At 35.2% G+C, this 19823-nt stretch overlaps 1 protein-coding gene across 1 annotated transcript in view; it reads right to left on the reverse strand.

Moving 5' to 3' along the window:
• Positions 1-344: 344 nt before the first annotated feature.
• The window catches only part of LOC145255678 (uncharacterized), a 113238-nt gene continuing 93759 nt past the window's right edge, over positions 345-19823 (reverse strand). The window contains exons 3-5 of the mRNA XM_080114245.1: positions 2954-3272; positions 1858-2018; positions 345-812 (exon numbers count right to left, since the gene is read on the reverse strand). Of these exons, the coding sequence (XP_079970371.1) occupies positions 594-812; positions 1858-2018; positions 2954-3272 (699 nt within the window). The 3' untranslated portion in view covers positions 345-593. The remainder of the gene's footprint in view (positions 813-1857; positions 2019-2953; positions 3273-19823) is intronic.

A 19823-nucleotide genomic window follows, 5' to 3' on the forward strand; every position in this document is an offset into this window, starting at 1 on the left:
CTTAGCCTTTTTTTTTTTTTACCTACCTGAAGAAGGCATAGTCTTCCCGAAACATTATAAATTGAATACAGCTTATATCATATCTAAAGAAAAAAAAAAGTTTTTTTTAGTCATTATTTATGTCATAATCTGCTCTCTTGTCCATATTAGTGTGAAGGCCTATGTTTATGCTTTCAAATCACAAAAAGAAAAAAAAAAAATGCCTGGGTTATAAATATCTAACCCTGGGCTTGAACCTGAGTTGATTGATTTAAATGAAGAGATGGCTTTACCTGATGAGCCGCTTCCCTCACCAGAAAAAAAAAAAAAAAAAAAAAAAAAAATCAAAATTGCTTATCACGATTTACTTTTTTTTTTTTTTTTTTTTTTTTTAAATAATTTTTTTTACATTACTTTTCCACCTTTATTTTCCTCCTCTCCCATTAGTATTCTCTGATTTTTTGTTTTTATCCCTAGAGGGCTGTAGATTGTTTGGGTTCAATCCGTATTTGTCCCTTTTGAATTTATAAGGAAAATAAAATTAAAAAAAAAACAACAAAAAACTCATTTTTGTTTTCTCTTTTCTTTGGTATCCTAGCAACGCCTTTCTATTGCTATGTCCCCACAGCCTCACCATATTTTATTCTTTGTCCTGGTTTAACGTTGAATTGGAAATCTTTAGGAGCTTCGAAAATAAGAACAATGGTTGATCCGAGGTTGAATTCCCCAAATAGATCTCCTTTCTCCACAGGTACACCTGGATTCTCCTCGTTAGGAAGGTAACGGTCCGAATAAGTACCATCTGGCTTTTTCCCTGTATTCGTGGTCAATTCCTGTACAATGAAAAAAAAAAAAAAAGAGCAACAGTCAGCATAAACAAGTGACTCTTTCATTGTCATGGAAGATTTTGGAACCAAGTGATTCCTTGACTGTCATGGAAGATTTTGGAACCAAGTGATTCCTTGACTGTCATGGAAGATTTTGGAACCAAGTGATTCCTTGACTGTCATGGAAGATTTTGGAACCAAGTGATTCCTTGACTGTCATGGAAGATTTTGGAACCAAGTGATTCCTTGACTGTCATGGAAGATTTTGGAACCAAGTGATTCCTTGACTGTCATGGAAGATTTTGGAACCAAGTGATTCCTTGACTGTCATGGAAGATTTTGGAACCAAGTGATTCCTTGACTGTCATGGAAGATTTTGGAACCAAGTGATTCCTTGACTGTCATGGAAGATTTTGGAACCAAGTGATTCCTTGACTGTCATGGAAGATTTTGGAACCAAGTGATTCCTTGACTGTCATGGAAGATTTTGGAACCAAGTGATTCCTTGACTGTCATGGAAGATTTTGGAACCAAGTGATTCCTTGACTGTCATGGAAGATTTTGGAACCAAGTGATTCCTTGACTGTCATGGAAGATTTTGGAACCAAGTGATTCCTTGACTGTCATGGAAGATTTTGGAACCAAGTGATTCCTTGACTGTCATGGAAGATTTTGGAACCAAGTGATTGATTACTCATCATGGAAGATTCTACAATCACATGATTGCTTGCTTGTCATGGAATATTTTAGAAATATCTTAGCTTTATTTTAAATTCTATGCATTGTTAATGTCATGCCTATGGCAAAGTTGTGTAGTCAGAGTCGGAGATGTTAGGAATTAGAGTCATAAGAATAATAGGAGTCAGGGTTTGATTTTTTTTTTTTTTAACTTCCAAAGAATCCAAACACAGTCTCTAGTTGGAAATTTTAAAGTAAGTCAAATATTTTGGAATTTTAGGAGTCAGTGTCAAACCGTAAACATTCAGATTTGACAATCGTGGTCTGTGGATGGAGTGGGCTTCAGAGGTTTGAAAGATAAAACTCAACTCACGTGATCATTGTAAATGCGTATGGATCCGACATTCGTGGCACCAACAGCTGTCATAGAGAAAAACCCATGTTTCCAAACTCCGACGTACATAGCTCGTTCATTTAAGTTGAAAAGACCTTTGATCCAACGAGCCATACCTGGATGGACACTCAAGAGTTCCCCTGCAAAGAATGTTAGGATTTGGAAAACATTTTCAAAAATGTATTTAAAAAAAAGCTTAACTTTTAAATGTATGAAATATCAAGAGGACCAAATGTAAATCTAGAAACATAAAAAGGGAGGAGAAGAGTTTAAACAATGAATGAAAAAAAAAAAAAGAAGCTTATTTTAATAAATGGAAATGCAGAGGAACGTTTCTGAAATTTTTTAGACGAGGATTGATTATTCATATTACCTGTATTCTTTGGACTACTGTTCTCATCTTGTGTCTCATTTTCACATTTCGGTCGAAGTAACTTACGACCTTCTTCTGGACCCGTAGCGCAGATGTTAGAGTACTTAGAAAAATCAACTGTAAAAGTGATATTCTCCTGAACGTTGAAGGTTCAATTCTCGGTTTGGTCGATCGAAAAGTACAATTGCAAATTACTTAGGACCTCTATCCAGTTGTGGGTTACAGGACGAGAGCATGCTACTCCCGTGAAGTAAATAAAGGGTTCGAAATTCCGTTCAAATTCTCAAGTTAGACAGAAACATTCCCGAGTTCGACAAGATACACCTGAAGAAGCTCGGAGGTTACGTCAACAGAAACGTTGTGAAAATGACACAAGATGAGAACAGTAGTCCGAAGAATCCAAATAATATGAGAATGCAGAGGATTTCAGGACTGATGGAGATTCCCCAAATCTGAAGGTTGATGATATAAAAAGGCATTGTTAGATGCTTGAATGTGTTCGTTAATTTGAAAGTCATGAAAAGATTTTAAAATCGCAGCACACGAATGCAAATACAGATTAGGTTAACTAAGTTTTAACTTCTCTCTTCAAATAAAATAAAAATAAATAGTAAATGAAGTTGGGAAAAAAAACTGTCTTATAAAAGAGATGCGAGTGGTTTTAAAAAAAAAAAAAAAAAAGGAAAAAAAAAAGATAATTACCAGGGAAATGTCTCCGATAACAAACAATCCAATCAGTTGGGGAATGAAATCGATGGTAATCCCCGGGAGCAAGATAAATGACACAGTTGTAAAGGACATTTTCTGGATGGATAAGTTGTGGCAGAATGTTCTGGTTTTCATCGACGGTCCCTTTTCGCAAACCCGTCATCCCGTTTGCGGTGGTTGTTTGGCTATAAGGAATTTTCCAACTGATTGGACCAAGGAAACCTTCCACAGAAAAATTAACACCTTTCACCTGTTTGATAACACCATTCTCCACCTTTCCGAAATGTGTGATTGTTCCGTCTGATGGACTGGTCTGGAATAAAAGAATCAAAATTTCATGAGGAAAATAAATCGACCATAATGCATTTCAGTTTCTTATAAAAATACAAGGTGCCTTCAATAAGTTTCTAGACATTTTTTGTACAGACATTCAAAATTGTTATAGACTCTTGAAAATTCAGTATATTATTGCTATACATACTATGAGATGACTGACCAATTTTTATGATTTCAGGTTCAAATGAACAGCTACAGCAGGAATTAGAATACACCCTATTAAAGTCAGATTTTCACAGCTGGTGAATTTCAAAAATCCAATCTGAACATGAGGACGCTTTAGAAGAAAGATATCTAATAAAATTCTTTTTTAACCTTGGAAAAAAATGTTGCATAACGTATGGAATGCTTCAGACTGATTTTGAACCATCTGAATGAATCGAGCATCAGTTTCGAATGGCATAAGAGGCAGGGAGTCTGTAAGGGATGATGAGAGATGCGGGAGAAGTAAGGAAGTCAGAATACCAAAGTTGATTGGGCAAATAAAGAATTTCATAGATAAGACCATCATATGTTTATAGAAACAATAAGTGCACAGTTTGATGTCAGTGTGGGAACTGTACACACAATTATTCATGAGGAACTGAAGATGCAGAAGATTTGCACAAAGTCACAGACCATTTTTTTTTTTTTTTTTTTTTACACAGTGATCACCACTTATCAAGGCCCGGAAGCCACTCAGGGATAAGGGTTATTGCAAGTACATTAAGTTAGTGAGGAGATTTGCTGAAGTGTTTACTTAAGGGGGCGGTTCATTAGGAATTTGTTAACATTGGACTTGAAGACATCCAAGTTGTAGTCTGGAGGGAAGCAGGCAGACGGAAACAGAGTTCCACAGGCGTGCAGTTCTAAGAAAGAAGCTTTGTTCATGGAATCCACGTTTTGATTTAGGCACAGATATAGAGTGGGGGAAATTTTTCACAGTGGATTCAGCTAGACGGGTGTTTTTCGTGAAAGATTGGCGAGGGGGACCAGAGATTGGAGTTCATACGAGCATCTGCCATGGAAATAACGATAAAACAAGGACAGGCTCCCAACGTCTCTTCTGTGGGAGAGAGGTTGCAGGATAGAGAAAAGGGCATCCCCCACTAAGCCACGAAGTCTATTTTGTACTCTGTCAAGGCAGGATAGGCTGTTTTTAGCAGCTCCTGCCCAGATATGGCAACAGTATTCCATCCTTGGACGTACTTGGCTTTTATATAGATAGAGAATTGCATCAGTAGTGAGATATCTTCTGGAGCGGTAGAAGGATCCCACCATCTTTCCAGCGACCTTGGCAACAGACTTGATGTACGTGTTCCATTTCAGATCAGGAGTAAAGGTCAAACCCAGAATCTTGTCAAAACATGGAGCCTCACCCAGACGAGAGCCATCCATCACAATTGATGCCAGACTATTTGACCAAGATGGGCATCAAAACAGTTTCCCACCCTCTCTATAGTTCAGACTTTGCTCCTTGTTGTGACTTTTGATTATTCGCTAAGCTCAAGGAAAACCTTAGAGAGAATCCATAGACATTACAATATAACTCTTGCAAGTTTGAATTATTGAGTTATCTCCCCCTTTTTTTTTTTTTAGCTTGTTTTCAAGATGGCAAATAAGACAAATGCTCTTTTATTGCTAGGGCTAGAACAACAGCATATTCTTTTCATTGCTTTGACTCTTGAGTGTGTATCCGTTGATATCTTATGTTTTTATATAGACTGATGTGGTTCTCGGTTGATTAACTGTGTCTGTGTCGGATACTCGAGAGTCAAAACAATGATAAGAATATGCTGTTGTCATAGTCCTATTTATTACTCCAAAAATTTGCTTTTCTAATTTAAAAACCAAAGTACTTGATTAATTCATATAATTTTTGGAATATATTTTCATTTTGTCATTATAAAGTTTTTTGGATTTTTTTTTAATTCAGAAAGAATTCTGGACAAGAACTAAAACTAAATTTTGAAAAAAATAATTCATTTACAAAAACTTCTTTACGGATTAAATTGAATCTATTAGAATGCATTTTGGTTTCTTTTTTTTTTTTTTTTTATGGTAATTGCTCCAGACAAGGCATGTAGCTAATTGATCTAAGGAGCTTAAAAAAATTACTACTTCAAGGACAAAAACTTGTCAAGTTAAATGGAATAGATTTGGACACAGAAAACAGCAATTCTTCCCTCTTTGTCAGAAACATTGCTCATGGAATGTGAGGACTAAAGGACAAAATAAGAAAAGAGTTACGCAGCTGTCAAAAATAAGCTAAAAGTCCACTTTCTATTCTCCTTAATTCCTCTTAGAAACAAGTAAATAAAACGGCAGAAAGCGGGAAGCTTAACTGGCCTCCAGCCTGATTTAAAAAGCAATGCTCATTTCTGCGCATGTGTGATTCTTAAATTAATTAGCAACTCATTCATTTTGCTATCCGCGCTATGGCATAATGGTTAGTGAGAAAGACTAATTACCCTACATTTTCGAGTTCGATCCCATCTCTCTACCTTTTTTTTTTTTAATTTTTTTAATTTCGTCTTTTGTCACCCGAGCAAAAGTTAATTACCAACTTTTTTTTTCGCTCCTTCATAGTACGAGTGTGAGCCTGCCTGCCTATTACCACTTTTTTTTTTTTTTTTACACCTCCAAACACCCGAGCAATGCCAGGCACCCCCGCTAGTCTATCTATCTATAAATATAAAAGCGAAAATGTATGTATATATGTATGCTTTTCCTCGATGTCCACAAAAGGCTTCTTTCAGAGAAGCGCTCGCTCGCTTCACAACTTCTTAAAACTTTTTATATCATCTATAAATTGTAATATCTCACAGTTAACCACGGAGCTCGCCTGTCTATTTAATTTTATTGACTTTCAAACGTTAATTATTCGACATTTCCCGCATCGGCACGCGTTACATTGGGTTTTCGGTATAAACAAAAAGCGAAACTTGACTCTAAAATCACAGGCCCAGAGCCAGTGGTCTCTAGAGAGCTAAGTAACGTTTGGTCAATGTCGACTTTGTCATATCAGACGGTAGCTTTCATTTCGAGACGAGGGAGCGGGATTTTTAAAAACAAACAAACCGATTTATTGACCTCATTAAAAACTGTCCCGCACAAAATGCTAACTGCTGAATAGCTATCGCCGTCACGTCAATCAAAAATGCGCACCTGTTTTTTGTTCACACTTTACTATTTTCCAACGGCGCGTCGTCAAGTCTTCATTTTTTTTTCACGGGCACCTGGTTTTTTTCACATTTCGGGGTTTTTCCACACACAGCTACAAACACCCGGGCAACGCCGGGTACCCCTCGCTAGTCTTCTATATATATAAAAGCCAAACGTCTGTGTGTATGTATGTTTGTTTGTAACGCTAAAACTTTTGAAAGACGGAACCAAACTTGACAAATTTGGTATCATATCGAAGCCCCATCACCCGGATGACAAATATCGAAATTTCACGTCAAACGGACCACTAGAAGTTGGTCAACTGATCAGTTATCTTCGAGGGGGGCCCCCAAAAAACCTGTCATTATCTATATATATAAAAGACAAATGTTTGTTTGTAACGCTAAAACTTGAGATGAAAGATTCCTCTCCCCTAAGAATAAAACATATGTTCAATATTTGCTTTTGTTTTTTCATTGTTTATACGGTCCCGAGCAACGCCGGGTAGCCCTGCTAGTCTATATATAAAAGGCAAAATGTGTGTGTGTGTGTGTGTGTGTGTGTGTCTTGCAAAAACTTTTGACACAGGCCACGGATTTTCGCCAGACAGGTATCATTCTAAAGTTGTAACCTCCGGCCGACAAATATTGAAAAATTGGGCAAAAAAATTAATTCCTTCATCCTTAACGGCTCTCTTTTTCACAGGAAGGGGTGCAAAAAAATGGTATCTTCATGACAAGATGACTTTACGCATGCGTCAATACGCGCAAAAGACGTTGTACATTGAATTCGTTTTAAATGTTATAAAAACCAACCTACTTTCATCCACACGTCTATAGCGCGATGGGTTAAGTGACATCGTTGTTATCTAAAGATTTCAGGTTCAATCCAAGTTATCATATATACTTTTTTTTCTCGATTTTTAAACATTTAATATTGAAACGAGGTTATTTATACCATTTTTTTTCGCTTTTCGCTGTGTTTTTATTGTTTTTGTTTTATTTTTATTTTTTCCTTTTTTTTTGGGGGGGGGGTTGTTTATCCGATTGTTTTAAAGAAGTTTTACGTCCATTCGCTGTTTTATTTGTTTTGTCTTTTCCGATTTTTTAAAACGTTTAAACAGGGTTATTAATTGGCTTATTCTTTGTCCCCCCCCCTCCACGTACACACCTCCAAACACCCAGGCAACACTGTCTTTTTTTGGGGGAGGGGGTTTGTTTTTCCGATTTTTTAAAAAGTTTTACGTTTGTTGGCTGTTTTTTTTTGTTTGCATTTTTCCGGTTTTTTAAGAAGTTCTTTACCCTCCACCCCCCTACACACACCTCCAAATTGTAAAAATCAGAACCTTTGGGGTATCGGAATCGGAAAATTTGTGCTTATTTTCTGAAGCCAAAAAAACGATACTTTTAATTGTTCATTTTTGTGCTTGCTGTTGTTTAAAGCGTAATTTTTCATTGCTGATACTAATGATGAAATGATACACATTTAAAACATGATGGCTAAAGATCAGATGTGCAATATATTTATTTTTTTTAATAAATATTTATTTTTTTTAATAAATATTTATTTTTTAAATAAATATTTATTTTTTAAATAAATATTTATTTTTTTAATAAATATTTATTTTTTTTAATAAATATTTATTTTTTTAATAAATATTTATTTTTTTAACAAATATTTATTTTTTTAATAAATATTTATTTTTTTAATAAATATTTATTTAATAATTTCCATTTATTGCAGACTATTATCCTCATCTTTCTTGGTTGTTTCACAACGTTTCGTCCAACTATTCCTGTGGCCTTCATCAGGTGGTAACCGCGACGGGATAGGAATAGTTGGCCGAAACGTAATGCAAGTACTAAGCAAAGATGAGGTAATAGTCCGCAATAAATAAAATTAATAAATAATAACTCATCTCAATAATGAATTCCAATTCAAATAAATATTTATTTAAAATTTACAATATTCGCCTTATACCAAAGCCCTCATTAGGGAAGTTTTCAGCAATTTTTTTTTTTTTTTTTTACATGCCATGCTGGTGTTTGGCACAGTCTCTAGTTGTCAAAGCTCGAGGCTGTTTCGTCCAGTTCAGAGTGTTAGCGCTCCATCATGCACACATGTAATAAAATTAATAGAAATCCATTTTTTAGAAGCAGGATGAAGATGAAATTCAAACTGTTGTGGAGACGCTCACTAATTAACATAGGCGGGTGAGTGAGATATATAAAAAGTATCAATCACCAATACCGTCGGGGGGGGGGGGAGTCCGGCAACGACCGTCAACTAGGCAAAACGCTTATGCTGCCTCCAGTAAGACATGCAACACGTCACCTGCCGGAATATCTCCAACTGAAGTATATCTGAAGACATGTAAATATGTATATAACTTTTCTTCCTAATATATTATTGTATATCTTTACTTTCCGTGTTCTTGTTAATTATTTGTGCAGACACAATACAAACCATGACAGTTAAAAGACCAGATATGCACATTATTTTTAATTCTTAAATAAATATTCATTTATTTAAAATTTCTGATTTCTGGCTTATAAATTTAAACTACAAATGAAATTAAAATCTATATATAACACCTCTCGATTGTATTTTTACGTTTGCGAAAATGTATGGAAATATTATACGAATTTTTACAATAATCTAAAAAATAATAAATAAAAAAAATAAAGAACTCTACAGATAAATATTAACAGAATAGAATAATAAACGAATTGGTAATGGTATCGGAATCGAGAATTTAAAACAGAATCAGTAATTGTGTAGTATTGGGAATCCCAGTTTAAATGCTATCTAGGTAGTTTGGAGAAATAGCAAGTTGTGTAAGTATATTTTCGATTCCCATCAGTGAGTAGAGTGGGGTCACAGAAGGTTAGGGTTAACAGGTATCAACCTAGATAGAATACACCGGAAATTAGGGGTGACGGAAAATGTGGTCGTAGGCTTCCGGTTGACGGGCACATGTGAGAGTTGGTTTTGGCCTGCAGATGGAATGGACAGGAGATTAGGGTCTCTCCGCGGCAACCAGGGTCCATGATAGGCTTGCCTTTAATAAAAAGAATTGAAGCTTCAAATCCATCTTGTTATCAATGCATCTGTCTGCAGCAATGACCACTCCCCATGAGATGGAGACCAGCGAGCAAAAGATATCATCCGCTGGACAAGGCAAGCAGGTATGTACACATATATTTGCACATACATGTCGAGACCCTTCAAGGCAAGAAACGGTGGAAGAATAGAACACACACACACACACACATAAAAACACACACACACACACACTTTAAAAGTACCCTAAAGTAAAAGCAAACGTAAAAGAGAATAGCAGCAGGAACGTTTAAGTAGAAAAATAAATAAATAATAAACAGGAAACGCAAACACATTTTTAACGATTGTATTGGAATTGGTGAAAAATATTGAAATCGTCCTATCACTAAATTCATAAGTGAAAAAAATTAATGCTATTGGATTCAAGTTTGGCACTGGAAGCCGTTAAGCACAGGCCTTCATGTAAAACAGTCACTAAGTCATCTACGATGATGATGATGTGCAGAAAACCTGTAGCTGACAGGTACTTCATCCAATTAATTATTCAGTTTGATGAAGAATGAAGCTGATTTAATTATGAAGATGGATTTTAAGATCTACTTGAAAATATTGTAATTTCTACTTATAAATTTATACACAAAAAAACAAAAAAAAAAAAACAACAACCTCTACGCATCCATTTCCTCCTCCTGCCATCATGGAGAATAATTTAATAGTCATTTTCTTCAGACAACAGCACAGATACTCTTAAGATGTTGGTATTGATTTTTATAACATACTTTTTGAAACTTTAACAGACCAACGAAAATGCAATTTCAAACTTAAGCGGCAGACCAACAAAAATGCAATTTCAAACTTGAGCAACAGACCAATGAAAATGAAATTTCAAACTTGAGCGGCGGACCAACGAAAATGAAATTTCAAACTTGACCGGCAGACCAACAAAAATGAAATTTCAAATTTGAGCGGCAGACCAATGAAAATGAAATTTTAAGCTTGAGCGACGGACCAACGAAAATTCCACACTGATACATGATTAACATATGGACAAAACCTCTTACAAGGATGATATGAAGCATAAAAAAAACAACTTTGTTTCTGAATGAATAGCTTCTTTTGATTAGCATGCCTTGTTTTTTTTTTTATTGTTTTTGTAATTCAAATAAAATTTTGATCGATTGAACAAAAATAAAAAGCAATTGAAAACGAAGAAAATATTTAATTGGAATTGTGTAAAGTGATGAAAAAATGAAATACATGAAATTGGAAGAAGGAGGCTGAAGAAACCACGAGAAGGAGACCGAAGAAACCACGAGAAGGAGACCGAAGAAACCACGAGAAGGAGACCGAAGAAACCACGAGAAGGAGACCGAAGAAACCACGAGAAGGAGACCGAAGAAACCACGAGAAGGAGACCGAAGAAACCACGAGAAGGAGACCGAAGAAACCACGAGAAGGAGACCGAAGAAACCACGAGAAGGAGACCGAAGAAACCACGAGAAGGAGACCGAAGAAACCACGAGAAGGAGGCTGAAGAAACCACAAGAAGGAAACAGAAGAAACCACAAGAAGGAAACAGAAGAAACCACAAGAAGGAAACAGAAGAAACGAGACTAAAGAAGAGACAGAAGAAACGAGAAAATAAAAGAAAATAATAAAAGGATATCTTACAGAATAGGTATGAATATTTGGAAAAAGACAGGAGAAACAGCAAAAAAAAAAAAACTTCAGTAGAATGACAGAAAGAAAGTAAGAAAAAAATTGAAAAAAAAAAATTAATTTATTTTCCTTGCTGTCTGTTTCCATAGAAATTTGGGATCAGCTTATCGAATCCGTCTGATTCTTCTGAATAAGCTTGCATGGCACGTGACTAACAAGTCACACAGCCACAGACTCAAGAAATAGAAAAGACAAATGCATTGGCTGCGGAGGTGGTGCGTGTCGAGGAATTGCATAACACGGAAGCTTAGGCAGCAAAGGAAAGAAGCTGTAATGGTGAGGTTGGAACGGGCCCAAAGCATAATGGAACAGCAAAAAAAGGAAAACTCCATTTCTTATTGCGTTTTTTCACAGAGAAACACGAGTCGTCTTAGAAATCCGCTCTCCCATATGCCACCTCGCATCATGTAATATCGGAGGATGTAGACACGTGCATCTATGGAAAGCCATATGGAAGACAAAGATCTTTTTCCATGTCTCCACGTGGAAACTCATAAAAGTTTGCACGGGAGTAGCAGGTACACATCTGTAGATGCAACTTTCAAATAAGAGGGGAGTTTGCAAAAGTGCCTTCACATACTCCCTACCCACTCTCACTCTATCTATTATAATAAGCGCAGTTGTCTGTGTGTTTGTATGTTAAATTGAAAGTAAAAAAAAAACTACAAAACAAACAAGCAAAAGGTTGGTATTGTCCTGGATGAATAATATCTAAAATTTAGACAATTTTTTGGAGGTCAACTGGGTCAGGTTTCATTAGGGGAGATTGTTTTTTTTTTTGGTTTTTTTTTTTTTTTTTTAGCCATTTCAAATATTATTTATCATACAAAAGAGAGATGGATGACTTATATTACTATTTTCAATATATTAAAGCAAGAAAGAGGAATGGGCTGGGAAGAGGGATATGGAAAAACAAGTAAAGAGAAAGAGAGACAGATTAAGTGAGGCAGAGAAATAAGAGTCAAACTTTCACGAAAAACACTCGTCTAACTGAAAACGCTATCAATAATTTCCCTCACTCTTTATCTCTGCCTAAACCTAAATATAGATTCGATGAACAAAGCTCCTTTTTTAGAACTACATGCCTGTGGAACTCTCTTCCGTTTTCCTACTTTCCAGTTGGCTACAATATAGTCGTCTTCAAGTTCAATGTAAACAAATTCTTGTTAAACTGGCCCCTTAAGTAATCCAGTTTACCAAATTTCCACTACTAACGATTACTACGATATCGTCCCATTAACTACCATACACTCATTAACCCTTATCATCGAGCCTTGATAAGTGGTGGCTCCTTTGTAAAACAAGGCCGATAGCCATTAGTCGCGTGCTCTCGTGTAATGAATAAATGTGTGAATGTAGGATTGACATGAAATTCTTAAAGATAAACTAAAATGAACGAAAAATGGGCTGAAATGACTTAAATAAATAAATAAAAAGTAAATGACTTAGAATGACTTTAATGAACTTAAGGATGAATTGAATGATCTTAAGAATGACTTGAATGCTTAAAAAGTAACTGGAATCCTTCAAAAACAACTTGAATGATCTGGAGAATGACTTGAATGGCTTTGAGACTGACTGGTTGTAAAGTGTGTGATTACTTTACATTAAATTAATACAGAAAAGTGACTCCCACTTTATATCACAAAGTTACAAACATAAGTACAGCATGTATTAAGGACAGATACTACACTTTGAGGTATTTATTTGCTCCCCCACTGAGCAAATTAGGCACAAGGCCGATTTTTAAAGTGAGGAGTGAAGGGGAAATGGGGACCAACTCCCCGGGGAGTAGGGGAGCTGGATAGTGACAATTGGTATGAAGGGTTTCTCCTACATTGACCAAGGTCTTATATGTGGGGTTGCCCCCACATATGGTCTTTGCTTGCAATATCTGCCGGAACAGATGGTATTTATTTGCTCCCCCACCGAGCAAATTAGGCACAAGGCCGATTTTTAATGTGAGGAGTGAAGGGAGGGGGAAGGGAAAAAGGGGACCAGCTCCCGAGAGGTGGGAAATGGGAGCTGGTTAATGGTCAGGCATGTGGGGTTGCCCCCACATCTGGTCTTTGCTAGTCATAGCCAGTCATAGCTTGCAGCATCTGCCGGAAAGATACTACACTTTGATCTTGGCCCGAAGGCCAAGAAAAGCTTAAAAAGCCAAGAACAGCATCTATTAACAGATCTTTGATCTTAACCAAAAAGGCCAAGCACAAAAGTCTTACGGACCGAGGGAGTGACTTAGAGAGTTGTTTGCACGCAACTAAAAATATAAAGATTTTACACATCTATTTACCTTCTATTTTTTGTGTTTTATGATCTCGGGCAATGCCGGGTAGCCCTGCTAGACTAATATAAAAGGTCAGATGTTTGTTTGTATGTGTATACGTTTGTATGTTCGGCTAAAACTAAAAAAAATGACAAAACAATTGCTCACAAAATTTGCTCTGGATGAATTTAAAATTTACAAAGAATTATTCCTTGATTCAAAACTAATGAAGATATTGTCAATGAGTGAGGGTTCATTTTCCAGCCCTTACTAAATAAAGGAAAGTAATTCTGTTTTCTTTTAAAAATCAAGAAATTAATTTCTTAATGTCAACTAATTACTCTGGGAAATCTATAAAAACGAGTTGGTGCATGACCAGATAGAGAAATGGGTTGGATAGGGGGGGGGGAAAAAAAGAGAAGTTGGGGAAAGAGAAACTGAGAAAGAAAGAGAGAAAAGTTTTATTAATAGAAATATGTTGCACATTTTTCCCGGGCAACTCCAAATAGCCGTGCTAGTATCTAATATTTCTTTCTTATTTCTATCTATACAAATAAATCCCCAACCCCCAATTTTTTTTCCACCTTTCCCAACTATATTAACATCAAAAACAGCTAATGCTTATTTAATTTTTATGATAGCAATCCACAAAACTCTAGAGGTATTCTTAATTTGCATAATTATTTTATAGACAGCGTCAGCAACCTAATAACTCACTTCCCTTAGTTTATCATTTAGTTCTCACATTCAATGAACAGTGCTTTTGACAAAGGAGCGAGAATTGCTGTTTTCTAGGTTAGAATCTGTCTATTTTACACTTATTTGTTTCTGACCTTGGTTGGTTGGTTGTTTTTGTTTTACGGCATATCAACCCTTTTCGGGTTATTTAATGCCGAATCCAAAGATTTTGAAGAAAATTTTTTTAATAGAATATATTTGTTGTTTTCAAATCAGTTTCTATTTAACCCATAGTTGGGACCCTAACAGGTACTACCACTCCGGGTCAGAGTGGACCTGGGAGCAATGGTAATTAAAGGGTGGCTCCACACTCCCCAAAGCCCGCAAGCTGGGGCCTCACCACTGGATATAGTTTAAGGTCATATCCAGGACCATTCTGACCTTGGAGTCATATTTTTATTTTGGTACTTCTACACTATCAGAACGAAATTTTGTAGCCGATAAATGGACTTTTCAGATAAAAAACAATGGTTTCTACTGATTTTTTTTGTCAATTCTAATAAATTACAATGTTAGCTTCCAAATTATGCAGTCGAAATTACCTGAATTGTACTTTTTGAGTATACGAGGAATTCGTAGATACCATTTTTTTACATGTGAAATTCAGTTTTACGATTTCTGAAATTTCGTTCTGATAATGTAGAAGCACCTTTATTTTATTTTACCTCGAAGTCATTTTTATTAAGCTCCTTACACCAAGTAGCTACATGCCTTGTCTGGAGCGATTTCCCTAAAAACAAAAAGTATCTGTTCTGTTATCTAATATATAAACGGCTATATGTCTATCTATCTGACGGTTTGTCTGTCTGTCTGTCCGTCTCCACATTTTCAAACTATCTCCTCTGAAACTAAAAGTCGCAGAGCAACGCTAGAGGCCGCAAATGATCGGATTTGTTACGGCCCGTTCTTTTATGGGTCTTTAGCTGGTTAAAATTGTTTTTAAGGGGTCAAAAAGGGGGTCAAAATTGAAAAAAAATCGTCATATATTTTGTACATTTATCTTAGTTTATTTTTAATTTTTAATCAGTTTATATGCGTGACACATTGATACAGTGGTAACGTCACCAGCTTCGAATGCTACAGTTTTGGTTTCGATTCTAGCTGATGGCACCCAAATACTTTTTTTTTACTTTTGAAATCACGACTCTATAATATGTACGAAATCTGAACAAATCAAAATATCATATTTAAGTGTACTTCACGAATGCCCCCCTCCCCGCTAGTCATGATACAATCCTACCAGGTATTACCTCCTCGAGTGGACAGTGTAGCATATGTTCATCCGTTCATGATGATACCTTTTGAAGAGATATCACCATCTTTTTAGGGGAGGGAGATGAATGCTCCTGTGCTTTATCTCCTCCTAGATGACTACAATCTGATTGTCTTCAAGTCCAACGTAAACAAGTTCTTGATGGACCGTCCCCCTAAGTAATTCAATTTACAAAATTCCTACTACTTATGTTTACTATGCTAATGACTATGCACAGTGACTAATGTATACCCATTAACTCTTATCCTCGAGTGGCCTCCGGACCTTGATAAGTGGTGATTTCTGTGTAAAAAAAAAAAAAGAAGTAAAAATTGCAAATGAAAATATATTTCATTTAAGGGTGACAGGAAGAGTAGCATCTAATAAATCTGTATTAGGCCAATAGAGCATTGCCCCGAGGGGACAAGTCAAAATATAAAAAAAGAAAACAACGGAAGTGAAGAAAAATGTTAACAACTATTTATAATTAAGTGAGGCTGAGAGGAATGCATTGTAAATCCGGGTTAATCCTTTAATCCAATGTGAGGATTAATATTTAAGCAAGTTGCTATCACACCGCTTCTTTTTTTTTTTTTTTTGTATTTATTTTTTTAAACTAAAAACTAGTTTTCTGACACTCCGTCCACTGTTAATTGTAGAAAATATTTACAACCGTAACTGAATAATTAGTATTTTTATATTAACTAGCGAGGTGGGGCACCCAGACTTGCCTGGTCGTAAAATACACTTAATTAGGAGGTATATTTGGTAAAATAAAAAAAAAAATACAGGAAAAAAAGTGCTCAATACGTGAGTAGAGCTAAATATGTTTTTATTTTTCAACCTCGAGGATTTTTACTTAAATCATTACAATTTACAATATTGAAACAATTTGTAAAGATTTAAGTAAAAATCTGCGAGGTTGAAAAATAAAAACAGACACACACACATACATACACACATACATATGATAAGTTTACTAATTATTAAATACAACAGTTTGGCAGAATATTCCTAAATTAATAGAACATGTTAGTACGAATAGTTGGGTTTAGTGACTTTATTTCTAAAATTCAAAATGGCATAATGGAAACATATAAGGTATTTACAGCTTCTCTTTCAATTTTTGGATTTTCATCATGTCAAATCACACTTCATTTCCTTATGACGGATTGATTGTTGCTATTTCTTCTGATGAGTTAAGGGTAAAATAGATTGGCTGATTGCTATAATAATTAAGTGATTGGTTTTGCGCTACGAAACAGATACTGTCAAGAATTGTAAATGCCAATTGAATTAAAGAAATAACTTATAAGATGGTCAACATCATGAACTTTGGAATATAGTCTTTTGTAATGACACACACACACACACATATATATATATATATATATATATATATATATATATATATTAGTGTTGGGACGATTAATCAGAATTTGAAATTGGAAATATCAAAACCTTTGGGGATATTGGAATCGGTAAAATTTGTGCTTATTTTCTGATGCTAAAAATGTTTTTTAATTATATTATTTTTATTTGATTTTGTTTAAAACAAAGTCTCACACTGTTCGTAATAATGATGTAATAATCAATATTTATTGATTTTAAAACTACCACTAAGACTAAAATCTATAGATCATCCCTCACAAGTGAATTTTTTATATGTACACTTCACATGTGTTTTTACAGTAATCAGGAAAAATAATAACTCTATAGTGGGTGGAGGGCGCCCATCTTTGCCCGGTCGTAAGATAAGCTTAAATATGATATTTTTAATTTGTCCAGATTTCGTATATATTATCATAGTTGTGATTTCAAAAGTATAAAAAAAGTATTTGGGTGCTATCAGCCAGAATCAAAACTGAAAGGAAAACTGTAGCATTCAAAGCTGGTGACGTTACCACTGTACTAACGTGGTACATATGAACTGTTTAAAAATTAAAAACTAAAAATAAACAAAGATGAATGTACAAAACGTATAACAATTTTTTTTTTAATTTTGACCCCTTAAAAACTATTTTAACCGGCTAAGGACCCATAGAATAACGGTCCATAAAAAAAAAAAATCCAAACTTTTGAGGCCCCCTAGCACTGCTCTGTGAATTTTAGTTTCAGAAGAGATAGAGTTTGAAACTATGGAGACAGACATATAGCCTTTTATATATATAAGATTTAGAGATTTACAAAGAATCGGAATCGGGGAAAATTTTGGAATCGTCCCATCACTTTATATATTGAAATCAGGAATTGAAAAAATCGAAGGTAAATATCCAGATACGCTACAACAGAACACCGACCACTCTAATTTTTTTTTTTTTTTAAAGGTAATTGAGGTCGCTGACAACGAATCTGATAGTCAAACTTGGGGCAAATTTACCGTTTGCATGGTATTAACCCCTGAACCCACGAACTACTTTCCACCATTTTGCAGCTTCCGAAATTTTAAAGGTATCGGAAAACATAAATATACATATAGTATTGAGTTCATAAGTTAAAAAAAAAAGAAAATGACTTAGGTGCCATCATTTCATCTCGAAACCCAAACATTTAACACTCCAGACGCGTACCCTACCGTTTGAGCTATCAATAGAGAAAAACATTTAAAAATTAAACCACTTCAGGCTATGAATGAATTTTATGCATGTACAAAAGTAATAAAAATATGTTGGCAAGTTGAAATGAACATTTTTCATTTCAACTTGCCGACATATTTCTGTATGCGTTATTCATCCATCCAAACAAAGATTTTACTCGTTATAAACCATCCTTGGTGTATGATTACTATTTCCTGTTAATTTCTGTGTTATGTAACCAATAGTTTAAAGGTTTAGCGGTTAAATATTTACAGACATATCTACTGTTTTATTTATATAGATGAGAGAGAGAGAGGGGGAGCAAGAGATAAGAGGAAGTTGGGAGGAATAAGAAAAACAAGCTACTGAGGAAAAAATATTTGGGCAAAAAATAGTGAGATGAAAAAAAGGGGGGAAAAAAGAGATAGATAGATAGATAGAGAAGAAGAAGAACAAAATGGCCGACCTAATCAAGAATGAGATTTTTTGCGTGTTCCACTTGCTTTCATGCCAGACAGACACATTTTATTTTCATTCTTCTTTCTATGTCCTTGGAATATCTTTAAAGATGCTACTTACTCTACACCACTTGTGAAAAGTAAAAACGAATTTGCCCTCATAAATGTATATACCTACGATCTATCGATACTATATACCAGCAGAAGTACCTGACGTTGCTCGCTATTAAATGTAACGTTAAATCCCTTTTAAAAAAAAATAAAGTAAAAAAAAAAAAAAAAAACGAAAAGAAATTGAGACATATGCATGCGAGTATTATGTTTTTTTTTCTAAACAGTTCACTTCTTGTAAGTAAAAAAAAAATACTCTGGCTAAGATCAAAACTAAAACCTAAACACAGTAAGTACAATAACCATTAGGCCAGCTTGCCACGTCTTTAAAAAGGTGTTTTCAAACCTACTTATTCTTAATGTAAGGAAGTTGTCATGTGAACAATTTGCGCATGCAGTTGTGAAACAGTTGATAAACAGATAAAAATCCGACGTTTTATTCCAAATGGAAACCGGTTAACATTTCCACATGTCTGAATACCCTTTATACCAAATTTCAAGTCTGTAGATCTAAAATTCATTGAGTATATAGGTTGAGAGTTGTCCACTGTTGCAATATTTTGGACTTGTAATGGGGTATGATCCCACACAGTCGGACGATTCTATTTATAAACGATGCTGCTAGGAACTGACGAATCGAATTAATTCACGTTCTGCTACCAACCAATCAGAAACCAGAATTGCTTCATAAATATTAAACCTTTTCTGGAGCAAATTCACATGTTTTTTTTTTCTCCCCACGTCTCGACACGGTAAGAATATTTTGCTCTGTGGAACTGTCTACTGCAAACAAGTCACCTCTCAAAACTTGTTTAGAAAAACGAACCATCTGAAACTTTTATGAAACTAAACATGGCTTACACTTCTAGATCCACACACACAAACACAGCCTCACTTATATACATATATAGACAACAACTAATAAAGATGAGAATAATAGTCCGCAATAAAATAAATTAATATAAATAATACTCATCTCAATAATGAATTCCAATTAAAAATAATATATATACCATTCGATACGGACCCGACCCGACCCGACCCAACCCGACCCGACCATGGAAGATCAGATAATAAATAAACGTGGATTTATAAAATAAAAAAATCCAACCTTGATCGCCCTTCGGGGCCCGTGGCGCAGTTGAGAGAGACGTTGACTCTTTACGGTTCCAGATGGGCATTGTCTGAAGATAGCGGT

This window comes from Euprymna scolopes, chromosome 31 (assembly GCF_053919585.1).
Source record: "Euprymna scolopes isolate OS-2025 chromosome 31, ASM5391958v1, whole genome shotgun sequence".
Lineage (NCBI taxonomy): Eukaryota > Metazoa > Mollusca > Cephalopoda > Sepiida > Sepiolidae > Euprymna > Euprymna scolopes.